This window comes from Octopus bimaculoides, chromosome 6 (assembly GCF_001194135.2).
Source record: "Octopus bimaculoides isolate UCB-OBI-ISO-001 chromosome 6, ASM119413v2, whole genome shotgun sequence".
In the NCBI taxonomy this organism is placed as follows: Eukaryota; Metazoa; Mollusca; class Cephalopoda; order Octopoda; family Octopodidae; genus Octopus; species Octopus bimaculoides.
This window is the reverse complement of record NC_068986.1, coordinates 63,151,744-63,169,432: the sequence shown is the minus strand read 5'-3', so window position 1 is coordinate 63,169,432 and position 17,689 is coordinate 63,151,744. Positions and strand designations below refer to the sequence as shown.

The window sequence follows — 17,689 nt, the reverse complement described above, 5'->3', positions numbered from 1 at the left end:
ATACGTTTTTTTTGTTTTTTTTTATCCTGTCCTAATGTACACATTTTTAATATAATACATGTAAAATTATAACTTCATCATACCGTATATATTTACCCATTATAAGTTATATCATAATGTACGTCTATATATTGTAATGTTTTAACTTTAATTGTCATATTTTTATACAACTTGTAAATCATGCATGTTTATAAATATTTTTTTAATAAATATTTTGAACATTCATGATATTTCTAAAGTTTTTATTGTTGTATTTGCCTGTCTTTTTACCGTACCGTTTAGACACTTTAGAGACTGAATACTATAAATTTACTTGATTCTTGAAGGAATTGAACACACATATTATATCTTGCGTTGGACATATGGTATTATTCCTGTGGTTTTCCACCCTTATGTATCTATTTTTACTATAAGATGAATTCTAGCTCATGCTGAGCACTTCAACTTTAGCCCGTCTTTATGTATTGTTATATTAACATTAACAATATATAATTATACAAAAAATTCCAGTTTATATATATACACACACACACACACACACACACACACACACACACACACACACATACACACATCAATGACAATATGGTTTTCAAATTTGAACATTAATTGTCCATAAAATATTTAAAGCAAATACTTTCACAACTAAATTTCTTGTCTAATTCTAACCAGTCACTATGAAGTAAAAGTTTTTCAGCTAATTTTAGCCATCACAGCAAAGACCATTCTGGAGTACTACCTTTATTGACACTTTTTCCTCAACTACTAGATCCAGGTGGTAGAGCTAAGACACCACCTTGTTCAATGCCACAACATCAACCATTAGTACAGTTAAAGGAATCCTCTCTGTTGCAAGCATTTATACTTGCTCACCTTTCTAATTTCCCCTTCTGCCCATATTTTGTTTTCTACTGATGATGGACTGCAAATGTCCACTTTGGACATCAACTACCTCAACCTAGCCTATCTAAGAAAGCATATTGGGATAATGAGCACTGAGATAACGATCTCAGATGAAAATGCTTTAGAGTATAAAATGAAATTACATTAAACTAGAGGAAGACATTTTAAAAGAAATCCTAAAAAATTGAGATTTTCTTCAAGCCTATTCTCCATGAAGTGATGATAAATATACAAAAGCAAAGTGTGTGTGTATGTGTGTGTGTGTGTGTGTGTGTGTGTGCAAATTATCTAATATAAATTTCCATATTTTTTTATGCTTTATCATAATTGAACAACATAACATGAACAGCTTTCAAAAGAAGAGAGAATAAAGATGAAACACTATAGAATGAGGCTAAGGATGGAGGACTATTAACCATATAATAGTAACCTCGGATCTTATAATGAATATGTTTTATTACTGTGTAAATCATACAATTCTACTTGCTCCAATTTGTCCAGTGAAAAACAACAGGCTCCACTCTTGAAACAGAGTTAAGGTTAACAGGAATGGGCGTGCAGTTAAGAAATTTGTAATACAACCACTTAGTTCTGGGTTTGATCCCACAGCATAGCAACTTAGACAAACTGTCTTCTGCTATAGCTTTATGTCAACCTTACTGAATGAAATTTTGGTATACAGAAATTGTGCAGAGCCAGATGGCTTGGCTAAATCTGTTCCCAGTCGGCAATGTGTTGCATAGTTTAACAGTACTACCTAGCCTTTAGGTACCTTTAGCAGAGTCCACTGTTTCATGCATCTGAACAAGATCTATGATCTGAGGATTTACTCCTCTCTCCAGAGTTAAACCCCTGCACTAAAGTCATAGGCACTGCCTTTCTTCTTCTGACGAGATCAAACTTATCAAAATAAAAAAAGCTGTAAGAACTGCCTTTGGCTATAGAAATACAAATGCTATGTCTAAACATTATACAGATGTAGGAAAAGGATTTAAAACAGTTTTTGAGGAAAAAATGCTTTCCCAGGAACATTGAGAAAATGTTAGTTTGTGAACATGACTCAACAACTAGACATTGCCTTACAAATGTGCATGACAGGTATATACTCATTCTATATAAAAATACTCAATATTTAATCTACAACATCTACAATGAGTATAAACACAATATACATTCATAAAAATGATATTTGTGAATTATGTTCAACTTAACCTGTTGAAGTGTTACATTAATATATATTTTACCACAATATGCCTCTGAAGTGTATGTATGCATCAGACACACCACAATTACACACATATATAACATTCATACACACTTCAAGCACATCAGAATCATACACATCACTTTTCTACACACGATGCACTACATCATACGACACCACACCATACAACAAAATAAGACACACAACATCATACAAAGACACACCATAAAAGACCTCATATCAACACTGCAGCACAGGACATAACATCACAACACACCATACAACACAATACCTGACACAACACCACCATCATACAATCACAGTAACATAACACTCTCATATATAAGTAGAAACTGGAGAAGAAGAATGAGCTGGATAGGAAGATAATAAAAGGATGAGCGAGACAAAAGGGAGGGAGATAAGAGGTGAGAAAGAGGACATATGCATGCATATGTGCATGAATAATACAAAATAAAATAACATATATGTATTGATTATTTCAAGAGTCAGCTAAAATTATTATGTATCTATGGAATTATTAAAAACAATATCCACCACAGCCACTGCTACCATTACCAACAACATCTCTATGTAGTTGCTCAACCTACTGGAAACAGCAATCAAACCTCCCTCATAATCACATCCTACCATCTTAAAAACAAAAGATAACAACACACTGAATGATGCTGTCCTAAACACACTAAGTCTGAAAGAAAGATCAAATGACCACACTTTAAAGTGTAAACTTGCTCAATCAGAGCTGACCTAAAGCTGAAAACCTCCACCACCACCAATTACAACAACACTGCCACCATAAAAAATAAAAGTACCGTCACTACTAACATCAAAAAGGGAATAAGGCCTTTAGAAATAGCAGTTAAACTTCTCTTAAATCACACCCTACTATCACAGAAAAGATGTTGAGTAATGTGGCCCTGAATCCTTTGCGCATAGGGAAAAGACAGAATGGTCATAAAGGAATGCCTTTGATCATGGATCAGCTCCATCAGTGTTGACCTAGGGCTAAACAGCAACACCAAGGAATATCTCTTATAGAGAATCAGCAAAATTTCCCTTGCAGCACAAAGACAAAAGCAACATAACAACTTAATAATAATAATATATGCAATAACAGAATAAAGTGAAAATGGCAGGAATATCACAAGGAGATATTTTAATTACTAACACCCTTCCCTACTCCCTACTGAATATGTCATATCTAGAACTGCTTAAACAGGATTAGTGGTTTGTAACACTAACTGTCTTTAATAATTCTTGAGACATCAATATTTTACAATCTACCACAATAGAAATATGTCTATGTTTAAATGAGAGAGTGTGTGTGTGTGTGTACATGTCTGTATACATGTGTGTGTGTATATATAAATATGTATGTGTGCATATGTACATGACTGTTTTTGTGTGTAAACATGCATGTATACATATTCAAGTGTTGGTATGTATGTGTATGTGTAAGTATACGCATTCAATATTAACAAAGTTGGAAAGGAACTACTTTTGTTATTACTTATTAAGGTGGCTATATCAGCAAAATCAATAGAACATCAGAAACAATGCCTGGCAGTATTTCTTCCAGCTCTTTGCATTCTGAATTCAAACCTTGCAAGGTCAACTTTATTTTTCATCCTTCAGGATTGATAAGGTAAAGTACCAGTCAAGTATTAGGGTTGATGGTATCAATCAGCCACCATCCCTCCAAATTGCTGACCTATTGCTGCTGTTATTATTACTATTATTATTATTACTTCTGCCTTAACGAAGGCTGAAGTATTGTTTTCAGTTGTGTTTGTTTGTTTGTCCAGGGACAAAATATTTCAAGAACCACTGGATAGATTCAGATGAAACTTTCAGGGATGTTTGTCCTCATGACTGGCACGAACTGATTACATTTTGGGATCAATCCGGTACTGGAAAAAGATTCTGGATTATTTGTTATATTTACTTTACATGAAGTATTACGATCTTACGTTGACTTTCAAGTTTTTCTCCGATTATCTCCCTTGAAAGCATGCTCATGGTTTCCACATAGGTTATGGCAGCATTGCTGTTTCCAAAGTTTTATTTTCATTTCTCTATTATTAATTTTACTCAGGTCTCTATCTTATTAGAAACTGATGGATTAAGAAATCAAACTACATAAACAAATGGCAGCAAAACTGTTCAGAAATTAAATAACACTAACATACTCAGTAACAATAATAAATTTAATTTATCCTCAACAAGTTTTAGTTTTACCAATTTTGAATATATTGCTCCTGTTTAAAACATCTTACCTACTTGACAATTGCATTTCTATCTCTGCCTTGAAGGAAGCTTTACCTCTTGGACTCAGGTTTTTGTGTGCAATGATGTTGTTAAACTGTTAACAGCACTGTACGCAGGTCCTTTCTGTTTTCTTTTATGCATGGATAAATTTTTCACTATAGACCTTAATGGACATAAAGACACTATATCAGTGCATAGACTAAAAAAGGCCTTTGTAGAGAAAACTGTCCCTGTTCCCACTACAGATACACACACATAGCATTAAAAACATGGCCTGCATGCCTACCTTCACATTCCATGACCACCATTGGGATCGATCAGGTACTGGACAAGGATTCTGGATTATTGTTCTGTTTTTTTTACTTAATTTTTGAGAGCAGTCAGGTTCATTTTTAGTATTCTCGTTTGTGAGAGCAGTTGAGTTTATTTCAGATATTCTCATTTTAAAAATCATCTCCAGCTAATCGTTGAGAGAACGTTGGTGTTCAGTTGGCAGAGGTTTGCGCTCTCTGAGTGCTTTTGTTATAATTATTATTATGTAAGGTAGTGAGCAGGCAGAATCATTAGCCTGCCAGGCAAAATACTTAACAGCATTTTGTCTATCACTACGTTCTGAGTTCAAATTCTGCCAAAGTTGACTTTGCCTTTCATCCTCTCAGGGTTGATAAATCAAATACCAGTCGAGTACTGGGGTCGATGTAATCGACTTACCCCCTCCCCCAAGATTCCAGGCCTTGTGCCTATAGTAGAAAAGATTATTATCATTAAGGCAGTGAGCTGGCAGAATTGTTAGAGTGCTGGGAAAAATGCTTAGTGGCATTTTGTCTGTCTTGACATTCTGAATTCAAATTCCACTGAGGTCAATTTTATCTTTCATCAGCCCAAGAGTAATCAAAGTACTAGTGAAGTATTGGGGGTTGATATAAATGACTATTCTCCTGCCCTAAATTTTCAGACCTTGTGCCTATGTTAAAAACAGCAACAACTATCACCACTGTTGTAGTCATCAGAGCAGTGGATGGTACAATTAGTAGAATATCAGATTAAATGGTGTCTCTTTGTATTGTGAGTTAAAATCCCATTAGGTTCAACTTACCTTTCATCCCAATAAAATGAATATCTGTCAAACACTGCAAGTGCATTTTATCAGTTACACTTCTATTTAAATGTCCTGTTTAAATACCATTTAAATAAAACTCTTCATTTTTCATTCTATAAGGATCAATAAAATAAAAACCAGTGGGTTTTTTTAGCCTTCAAGGAATTCTTATAGTAACTATCTTTTTTTTTTTTTTTGTTTTCCTTTTTGTATGTAAAGGATACAATGTTTACAAAAAATGCAATAGAAACACATTAACACATATAGGTACATAACAGCAAAATTTCTTTCAGATATTTTTGTAAGCACAGGTATGGCAGTATGATAAGGTTGCTTTCCAATCACATGGTTTTGGGCTCAGTCCCACTGCTTGGCAAGTGACTTCTACTATAGCCTTGGACCAAACAAAACCTTGTGAGTGAATTGGGTAGATAAAAAGTGAAAAAAATCTGTCATATCTGTCAGGCATGCAGTGACCAACAACGGAATGTTATAGTTGAGTCTACTGAGTGTCTGACAATATATGCCTAGCTTGCGAATAAAAGTGTAAGGGGGTCATGACCATTTGCATGGTGATTGCATTTTATTAATTTTCAATCGTCATCAACCAATGAGTGATGGTTTGGCATGGAGCTGTCTTCGTGCATGTCTGTGTGTGTGGGTGTGTGTGTCTACATGTGTGAGTGAGTGTATGTGTGTGTGTGTGTGTGTGTGTGTGTGTGTGTGTGTGTGTGTGTGTGTGTGCACGAGCGTGTTCTGTTTTTATGTATTTATGTGTGTGGAATGTAGATATAACAAAAACAATGTCACATTTTAAACTTGAAAAAAGCCTTGGATATTTGTTCTTACCTGCTTCATTTATGTAAGTAAATCCGTAAATTTCCAAGAAGAAAACGAGATCAATGTTGAAAGAGCTGTATTAGTTTAATAGTCCATGTGGTGTGTTTTTTTAACCATCAAAGAGCCGAAATATTGCAACATGCATCAAAGAGCCGAAAAATTGCAACATGCATCAAAGAGCTGAAATATTGCAACATGCATGGAGAAAAGGAAGAAATGTAAATTAACACTTACTATTGATGAAAGGAAATGTGAAAGAAAGAAATATAAAGGACATTGATTTCTATTAATTTTAAAGCTAAATTAAACAAGATCTGTGGGACTATACAAGAACACACATACACATGTACACACAAGAACAAGCACACACCTATTAGCTACCACACCATTAGGAGAAATACGGTACATATATAAAATATTACAAGCGTTGCCTTAAAAGGTACGAAACTAGAATTGCAAAATGTGCACATTCAAAAGAGTTACAGCATGTCAAAACAAGCCTTAAAAAGTATGGGACTAGCATTGTTGCTCAAAAATATTGGAATCACTATGTTGTACATTTTGTGGCATCCTTTTATCACAAGAAATTTGTTTAGTTCATAAAATTAAATCATATTAAAAATGAATTAAGTCAAATCATCGTATACTCAATTTTAACAAAACAATTGTGTACAAATACTAATGTAATCTTTACACAGTAATTCAATCTATGAATGATAATTTTTATAAATTTACAAGTAATCAATAAAAAATAATTTAGTAATACTTTGTTTAATTCGCATAACTATTCCATAAATATCAAACGGATGTATTATAATACTATTCCACATAGACAAAAACAGCCATACCAACAATCCAACATACCTCCATCATCAGCTGCTCCACGGATATCATTATGGTTTCAACACCTGGGCAGTACCATTCAACCCAGCAGTGTCAACAGCACCAAAACAAGTGTTGTTTGGGAACAAACAAACCAAAGAAACCACAACTTTCAAACACATTTACCTTATGTACAACCGTATCATAATGCGATATATCTTTGCTTATAATTATTTTGGCTTTGTACTTTCACTGTTATATAGATTCGATTTCATCATAAATCCAGTTTTTTTTTTATTATCATGGTAATTTGCATGCAGTGTGAAATATGTTTTTTATATGCTTTAATATAAAGAGTATTATAATGAATTTACTTACTTGAAATCAAAGATCATATTTTGTACATTTTCAAATTGTTATATTAAGAACTTGGTTTAATAATTATCATGATATCGTAATTCACACATGTTTTGAGATGCCTCAGAACGTACAACAAATAGCGATTCCAATATTTTTGAGCAACAATGCTAGTCCCATACTTTTTAAGGTTTATTATGACATTCTGTAACCCTTTTGAGCATGCACATTTTTCAATTCTAGCATGTATATGTGTATGTATGTGTGAGTGTGCAATTGTGTGTTGTTACTGTCTCCTTGCTATGACTTCATGTGGTAGTTATAAATAAATGCCACTGATTTGCATTTCCACATAACTAGCACCATTCATTTCCAATATTCTGAAAAAACATATCTGACATTGGGGAATATTATTACTTTACTTGGAAACAGGTGAGAGCTGATGACAGGAAAAGCATCCAGTTGTAGAAAAATCTGCCTCAACAAATCCTGTCCAACCCACGCAAGCATGGAAAAGTGGACATTATTTGATAATGATTATTGGTAGCCTTAATAGCTAGAGATAAAAAATAAAAAAACTGACAACACACATTCTCTTTTTCTCTTTTCTTTTTACAGTCATTGGACTGCAGCCATGAGAGGGCACTACATTCAATGATTATGTTGACCCTAGTATATATCTAGTAACTATTCTATCGATTTCTATTTAAGAAACTGCTAAGTTCTCAATTACAAACGTACATGTGTGTATGTGTGTGTGTGTGTGCGTATACACAATTTTTTTATTAATATTTAACAGAAGCAACAAAGTGACTCAAGGGCCAATAGTTTTGTACGTTGACACTTATCAAATGCATGGAATTCTCAGCCCTTGAGTCACTCAGCTGCTTCTGCTGAATATTAATAAAAAATACATATATACTCATGTTTTGGGTTCTATTTTTCCTGTATATATTGTGTAGTACCTTGGGCAAGTGTCTTCTACTATAGCCTCGGGCCGACCAAAGCCTTGTGAGTGGATTTGGTAGACGGAAACTGAAAGAAGCCTGACGTATATATGTATTTGTATATATATATATGTGTGTGTGTTTGTGTGTCTGTGTTTGTCCCCCCAACATCGCTTGACAACCGATGCTGGTGTGTTTACGTCCCCATAACTTAGCGGTTCAGCAAAAGAGACCTATAGAATAAGTACTAGGCTTCCAAAGAATAAGTCCTGGGGTCGATTTGCTCGACTAAAGGCGGTGCTCCAGCATTGCCACAGTCAAATGACTGAAAAGAGTAAACAGTAAACTTATATATGGACACACATATGCATATATGTACACCAATTCATAAGTCAAAGCAGTGTGAATGAAATCAGCTTGATGGAAACTGTACACAAGCCCATCAATAGTGGATGTCTAATGTAGACCTACTTGTAATATTTAGTTTTGTTTTCTCTGTGTTTTAGTTCAAATCCCACACATATTGATTGTAAGTACCAGTAATATACATGCATCATTCCAATTGTCTCATAAAACTCAGCTTTGCATCCTGTAAAAAGAAACTAATATTAATTCTCATAAAATTTATTTAGTATTTAGCTTCAGGTTGTGTATTCTGAGTTTAAATCCTGTCTGAGCTGTCATTGCCTTTCTCTCTCCAGTACCAACTACCAGTAAGATATTGAGGTCAATTCAGTTGGCTGTATCTCTTTCTCCATTTAAAATTGGTTTTGGTGTTTAGTTTAATGAAATCATTATCATCATCTGCTTTCTCATGCTGGCATGAGCTGGATGTTGTTCTTATCACCAACCTTACTTGATATTCATGTAAAGTATTTTAAAATTTAACTGGCAAGTTATTGATCAATCTAGTAAAAGACACGTGCATAAGGTGCCACAAAGTGGGATGGAACCAAAAACCACATGGTTGTGAAGCAAACTTCCTAACACACAACCAAATCTATGCCTCAAATCAATATTTATTTACACACTAAAAGAAAGAACACCTCTGCTATTCACACACCCCTAACATATGTAAATCACACGGTAGAAATGTCAAATGCTAAATTAATGACTAGAAACAGTAACTGTTCCATAAACAAGAGTATTCAAATTTGTATTTGTTTTAACCAATTACCCACATTACAAATAAACAAGAACAAATATACACACAAACTAACAAACACACACATACAAATTTCAAACTACCAACTTCAATGGAGAACAATTTCAATGAAATTTACGAGATTCAACTAATTACTGTGTGGAAAGCTATAAAAACTTTTGAGAGATTTTAGCTGTCAGCTCCCCTCATTCAATGATCAGGGTAATGTGGACAGTAATCACCCAACAATACCACAAGGGAAACAACACAGAGTGGAGGACTGGGATGGGGGGAGGGAAAGGAATGATCAATACCCCATCCCCATCTCCCTAATGCTTCACATTGTATGCTGCAATTCAGAGATATCACTGCAGACTTCCAAAGAGGAAGTATCCGTCAGAGATACTTCACATAAAGATTGCTGCTAAAATCTCATTTATATAAAATCTTTAGTTTTATGCAAATTATTTTCAAGAAATGGCATCCATTCTTGAAATTGCCACAAGCCAAAAACATGCAACAAACAAGTGTTGAAGACTTTTATTAGTTCTGTTTATTCAGACAGGTAGCAGTTGTCAAAATCTGGAGATTATATATTGCAAATGTCACTGAAAGACAACAGAACTGAGCACCCCTACACACACTTTGCCCAGCACTCAACAATTGACTGGTGATGTTAAAGTAGTTGGGTGTCATATTGAGAAAAGTGTTGTTTTTACTTATTTGTTTATTTATTTGATTCAAAGTTGAAAGAATCCTGAACTATGCATGACATAACTGATAGTAACTTTGGAGAGAATAAATTATTAAACTATCAGAAGAAAAATATAAAATGAATGGATAAATCACATACCATTATATCAAGTTGTGTGTTTTTGTATTATATATATATATATATATATACTGTTGACATCCCATGGGTAACCTTCAACTCTTTTCAAGCCAAAGGGTTTTTTTAACCCAATATTTACATGCTATTAGTTACACTTTATCAGCTTTTGGCTTTATCATTACTCCATATGTGTGTGTGTATTTATGTGTGTACATGTGTGCATGTGTGTATATATGTATAATATTCATGTATGTATGTGTGTGTATGTACATATATATATATGTGTATGTATATATATATATATATATATATATATATATATATATATATATATATATATATACATACACACACACACACACACATATATAGTGTGTATGTCACTGGTATGGTCATGTGATGTTTATGGATGAAGACAGCTGTGTAAAGAAGCGTTAATCTTTAATTGTGAAGAGAACCTGTGGAAGAGCTAGACCCAAGAAGATGTAGGACAAGGCAGTGAAATATGATCTTCAGTTGTTGAACCTCACAGAGGCAATGACAAGTGATTGAAACTTCTAGCGATTTGCTGTGCTTGAGAAGACACATCAAGGTAAGTGAATCATGGTTGCTGCCAGTGCTGATGTCATGTAAAAAACACTCAGTACATTCTGTAAAGTAGTTGACGTTAGGAAGGGCATCCAGTCATAGAAACCAACTGAAAACAGACAACTGGAACCTGGTGCAGTTCTTTGGCTTACCAGTTCCAGTCAAATCATCTTACCCATGCCAGTATGAAAAACTGACATTAAATGATGATAACACACACATACAAAACATATGTAATATAAAACATCTTATGCACATTTCTACCATGTGTACATAGGTTGAAAATGCCTCAGCATTTTACATCTGTCACAGTCCTTTGCCATTTAGCACAGACAGCAACAAAGATGGCCAAAATCTATGTTGTTGCCTATGTTGTGTGCTTTGTAGAAGGTATTTATAACCACATGTCCCCCTCATTACAAACCATTTACAACATGACATGTTTATTCAATTTCAACCAATGCTTTTATAAATGAGTTACCTGCACTATAGCTGACAATACATACCAACACCATTCATTCTTTCCTTTTTTGGACATGGTTTTCAACAGCTTGATGACATTTTTATTACCAACCACTTACAGTGTGCATTTTATCATACAATCAGCACTAAAGGGTACCCACCAATTTGCACCAGTTTTTATTATTTTTGCTATCCCAGACAGGTTACTTTGCACATGGTCAGTTGTCTTCACTACAATAGAGAAGCTACGTTTCTCCATGATTTAAGGAGCTGGGGCTCACTGTCATGAGAGCTCTCAGTGAAAGTATAAAGTACAAGGGATAGAAAGTTGTCTCCATTATGCAAGAAGAGGGAAGCTCTATAGATATATGTAACCTGTCATGCCTTAATATTGATAAAGAACAATGAAATTAATTTATATATTTCTCTGCACTCTTACAATCAGTCATTCTTTATTAGTTTTCTAGAAAATAAACAAGTACAAATCATAGAAGAGAGTAGTGTCCAGTATTAATTTCTTCAGTGACCATTTCTGTAATTGGTTTTGTAGTACAATACAACAAAACTGTCTGTTTGTAAGTTTTCAGAAGTAGTATTATAATTCTATCACTGACTGTACTATCCTATATAAAATAAAATTTCTGCTCTGCTACTCAAGGTAATCTTTTATTTTTTTTTATCTAAAAGCATTTCTAACATCTACCATCACACATCCAAGAAAACAAAAATCTGATTGAACATGCTTTATTAAAACCAATATGTGATTGGCTAGTCTTTTGAATCACAAAATTCATGGTTTCAGAGTCTTATTGTGTTAGGGTTTTATATAGTACATGAACAATATATACATACATATATGTCGATTTTTGAATGAATGAGAGAGGAGTGCTCTACATACATAGAGAATACAGCTTTTTTAATAAAACTGAAACTTTGAGTTTGCCTCATGACTTGAATTTCATGCCACTGCAATCTTCAGGTAAGAGTTTCAGTGATAAGTAATGTGAAACTTAAGTCACAAGACAAACTTGCAATTTCAGTTTTGGTGAAGCTATTCTGCATGGCTGTGTGGTTAGGAAGCTTCCTTTGCAACCATGTGGTTTTTGGTTCAGTCTCGATATGTGGTACCTTGGTTTCTACTATATACAGTGCTGGACTGACCAACGTTTAGTGAGTAAATTTGATAGATGGAAACGTGTGTGGAAGACCATCATATATATAAGAGAGAGAGAGAGAGAGAGAGAGAGAGAGATAGTGTGTGTGTATGTGTGCCTCTCTCTAACAGCATTTGGCCACCAGTGTTAGTTTGTTTACATCCCCATAACTTGTTGCAAAAAAGACTAATACTGACAAAATAAGTACCAGGCTTTAAAAATAAATACTAGAACTTGTAGGAAAGTGAGATCCAGGAAGACATGAGGTTAAGTGGTGAAGGCTGAACTCAAGATGTTGAGTGGAAGTGACAAAAGACTGAGATGAATGGTGATATGCTAAGCTTCAGAAAACCCATCCATCTCAGCATAATTGAGATCTTGTCCAGCCTCCCCACTAACTTCCATCCATCAATTTTTTAAACTATAGTACTACTCACTCAGGTACTATAAATAATACCATTTATTCCCCAACATGTCACATTGTTTCCCTACTACCACTCCTTTTCAACTCCTGCTCCCTGACCCACACTAATTTCTTTCACTTGCCCCACCAAAACTGACATTCACTATACCCATCTCAATCCCCATCTCTCATCATCTGCAACCCTTTTTTCACACTCATACAAACTTGCCTACCACCCTTTCTATTTTTTGATCCCTATCCTCTCTCTCATATCACCTTCTACCTTGAGGGTAGGCCTTCACCATCTCTCTTTTTCCAACTGGATAGCCATGTATCTTCTCTTCAGCAAAACACCTGTTCCTGTCCCTCTATCATACTTGCATTTCCTTCAATATTGTATACCCCTTAGTTGGGGTGGGGTTTTTTGCATTTTGAGTACTTGGTGACCTCATAGTGGTAATGCCATGAAAAAAAAGCAACCACTAAACTCTGTAAAGTGATTGGCTTTAGGCAGTAGAAACCATGCCAAAACAGACATTGGAGCTCAGTCCTTTGAACTCATGCCAGTTTGGAAAGTGGGCATTAAACAATGATGATGATACACACACACACACACACACACACACACACACAAAAGATGGAATTGTGTTAAGTTTCTATCTACCAATTACCACTCACTATGTACTGGCCAATGCATAAAAGACACTTGCCCAAAGTACTGCACTGCAGGATCAGCTCCAGTAACGTCATTGTGAAGTAAAATTCTTTAAAAACATAACCATATCAATTTTTCTGTTCATTGATTGGTTTGGATATTAGAAGAATATTTTGTATTAATGTCAACAGAATGTGATTCGTACAATGTATCCTAAGCATTGAGAAGAGTTGCAGAGATTAAGATTGCTGTGGGTTCAAACCCACTGCTCATATTCTGTTATGTCTTTAGCTCTATATTATTTTACTAATTTCACATGACCTAACTGTAATAAAGAGATGATTCTCATTTCATGGCTGAGTGGTCAGCATTTGTATGAGCATTTTAGCTACAAAACACCAACTCTAAGAGTATATGTCTGAGGTTAGACATTTTGCTAAATTAATATCAACATCAAAGGCAATTTTGAATTAAGAAAAGTATATTACTTAGAATTCTATAAAATTCCATAGCAAGAGAAACAACTAAAAAGAACCATTAATATCAAATGTGTACAACCAATTTATACAGTAGGCAACAAGGGAATGTCAGTGTAGCTATTCAACATGATGGAAATAGCAATCAAATCTCTCTTAAGTCACACCACATCAGCTTAAAAAGAAAGAGCACAACATAATATAGTCTTGAGATATCTTTTAAAAGACTGGAGAGTCATAACTGGAATAACTTTGATCTTATGTCTGCTTATCCAAGGTTGATGTGGGGCTAATCAACAATGACAAAACAACAGCAGTCAAATATCTTTTATCCTTTACTTATTTTAGTCATTTGACTGTGGCCATGCTGGGGCATCACATTGAAAGGTTTTTAATTGAATAAATTGCCCCCAGGACTTATTTTTTAAGCCCAGTACTTATATCAGCCACTAAGTTATGGGGGACAGACAGACACACACACACACATATATATATATGTATATATATACAACAGGCTTTTTTCAGTTTTCATCTATCAAATCCACTCAGCCTGAGGTTATAGAAGAAGACACTTAGTGAAGGTAACATGCAGTGGGACTGAACCTGGAATCATGTGGCTGGGAAGTAAGCTTCTTTCAACACAGCCATGCCTGCATCTATCGTACCTAACACATTACATAATCATGCTCAGCATGGACATAATGGCCAGTGTGATCATTAATTGAGGATGGCCAGGCTAGATCTAAAGCAAAGGTTCTCAATGTGGGCAGTACCACTCCCAAGAGGGTGAGAGGCATGTTGAAGTGGGTGTTAGGCTTTAGAAGGCAGTGAGAAGTGTGGTGAGGTAACATGATATACAAATTAAATTTTACCTGTAGTTGTAATTAAATTATACATGATAAAACTAGTCATGGTTATTATAATAAAATGAGAGATAAGTAGTGTGCTGCTATTCCTAGTAGGTTAAGCAACTATCTAGAATCTACACAGTTGCTCATCCTGATATAGAAAATTTAGTTATATCTCATCAGGCACAAGGAAGTCATTAAGTTGCAATATATAAAGTAAATTTACAACTCTCATCTCTATTAATTTCTTATCATTTACTAGCAGAAGCATCTGGCATTACCTGAGAAGAAAATCGCAAAATATGTTGTATAGAAATTTGTTATTCTAACTTCAATTTATTCTTCAATTGGGGAAACAATTCTGAATAATAATAATAATAATAATAATAATAATAATAATAATAATAATAATAATAACAAAAAATTGGATCATATGCACAGCATTGTTCTGGAAGAAGTTTAGGTTCATGTTCAACCACAAATGCAGCCAATTCTGTGATGTCATAATTTGTCCCTCTTGTTATGTCTCTTGAACTTAAATCACTAATTTGATGGTTTGTTTTTGGCAGTCCCGAGAGAGAGACTTGAAAATTTTTGCCTCCTAGGGCCAAAACTTGATCTTCAATTTCAATCAGTGCTTGGTTAAAAATTGCATACTTTAAGTCCTCAGCCATGATGTTTCATCCAAAGCTGTAGGGGACTGCCAAGTTGACACGTTCAGTATAACTGCAAAAAGGTTACAGAATTTCCTTGGAGAATCTGATACTGATGCTTCAGTCAATGCAAGATCCCAATGGTCATCATTTTCTAGAAAAACCTTGTTGATAGCATGCTTCCCTATAAGTTTAACATACATGACCATTTAGTCTTCTCAAATCTTAGAATGATTTGGGACCACGTACTTCATACAAAAGGAGCCATAAGTAGTTGCATTCTGCTTGGTGTGTGGGGGGACACTGTAAACTCTTGCAAGAGCATCAGCCTATTTCCACTTGTGCCATTTATTGTTTCTCCAACAAATGTAATACTTGGGTAATTGTGGGTAAAGGAGTTTTCTTGCATCTTCATCTACATGACACAACTTAGAAAAGGTAGTAAGGGTAGTTTCTTTTGGAGAAAGTGTTTGTTGCAAGGCTGTTTGTTTTGTAAAGATAACCCTGTGGCCATTCTCCAGATGGACACTCAGATGAATGATGGCTGGGTGATTCTCATGAATGGGAAAATTGAAGATGTGGCAAAATGCCCCATTGGTACTGATGTATCTTCTTCGGTCATACTATGTATCCTCGTCATTTTTATTTTTATTTACGTGCTGACTGCCATTCTGCATAAGAGTGTATGTTGCAGCATCTAAACCTTTGTTTATATATTTGCAAACACTTAATAGAGTTAACAAGGTTGCAGAATACAACAATGACTCTGGCTACCTGTATTCGTCTTTGTTTCATTGTAGAACACTGATCATCTACATCTATCCTGTCTCCTCTTGTAGAGAGTGAGAACATTTTTCTCAGAAACTTTTTCAAAAATTAAAATGGGGATTAAATGAAAAAATGAGTTATATGAATATCTTTACAAGAGTGATTGAAATAAATGGAGATTGTGGAACACCCCACGCACACTCACACATACATACTGTATCAACAACATATGAAATGGATGTGTGAGAGAGAGAGAGAGAGAGAGAGAGAAAGGGAGAGAGAGAGAGAGAGAGAAAGGGAGGGAGAGAGAGAGAGAGAAAGTGAGAGAGAGAGAGTGCCACTTAGACATCACACACTCTCTCTCTCTCACAAACACACACACATACATAAATGTATACAAACGTACAAAGAAAAACGCACATGTGTGTGTGACTGACGTGTGTGTGTGTGTGTGTAAGAGAGAAAGACAGGGAGAAAGAAAGAACATTGCAAACAATGAATAAAATAAACATGAAATGAAAAAGTCATATAAATAAAAGCTCATTAGAAACTATCTTCTACCGAATATTTAAATTTGTGAACTTAGTAAATATTTCTTTCAGTAATTTATCATAGTTGTTTGCAAAAAGCAAATTAAAACTTGAAATGAAAACATTAAAATAATGAGTGAGAAACTTTGCAAATGAAAATGGAAAATATTGCTACTTCAATACCAGAAATTGACATTGAGAAACCTTTTTAAAGAAGTGAATCATATATATATATATATATATATATATACATATATATATATATATATAAAGCAATATTATTTATTTTTAATAAAAAAATAAACTGAAGACTCTATTATGTATCCAAGGTCAAACTATTCATGAATCAAAAGTATGGAAGCAATTTGTGCAGCTGTTTTCGTGTAAAAAGTGAATACATACACACACACAGGTCTATTCTATAAATGAAGATTATCCATGCTAAGTTAGTTATGATACCTCACTCACCACTTAGGTGGGTGCTAAGCATAACAACTACTTAAAAACAAAGTTGCTACAACAAATGGCTAAAAATTACTGAGTGGTTGGCATTAGGAAGGGCATCCAGCTGTATAAACTCTGCCAAATTAGATTGGAGCCTGGTGTAGCCATCTGGTTCACCAGTCCTCAGTCAAATCGTCCAACCCATGCTAGCATGGAAAGCGGACATTAAACGATGATGATGATATATATGTATATATATATATATATATATATA

The 17,689-nt window shown here is 34.5% G+C and overlaps 1 protein-coding gene across 3 annotated transcripts in view; it reads right to left on the bottom strand.

Moving 5' to 3' along the window:
• Nucleotides 1–17,689, bottom strand: part of LOC106882709 (dynamin-binding protein) — a 331,344-nt gene that overhangs the window by 269,734 nt on the left and 43,921 nt on the right. Inside the window, exon 2 of one of the 3 annotated variants that reach the window (XM_052968786.1) lies at nt 6,342–6,512. The exons of the other annotated variants lie outside the window; for them this stretch is intronic. Coding sequence (XP_052824746.1) covers nt 6,342–6,350 — 9 coding nt within the window. The 5' untranslated portion in view covers nt 6,351–6,512. The remainder of the gene's footprint in view (nt 1–6,341; nt 6,513–17,689) is intronic. 3 annotated transcript variants of the gene reach the window in all.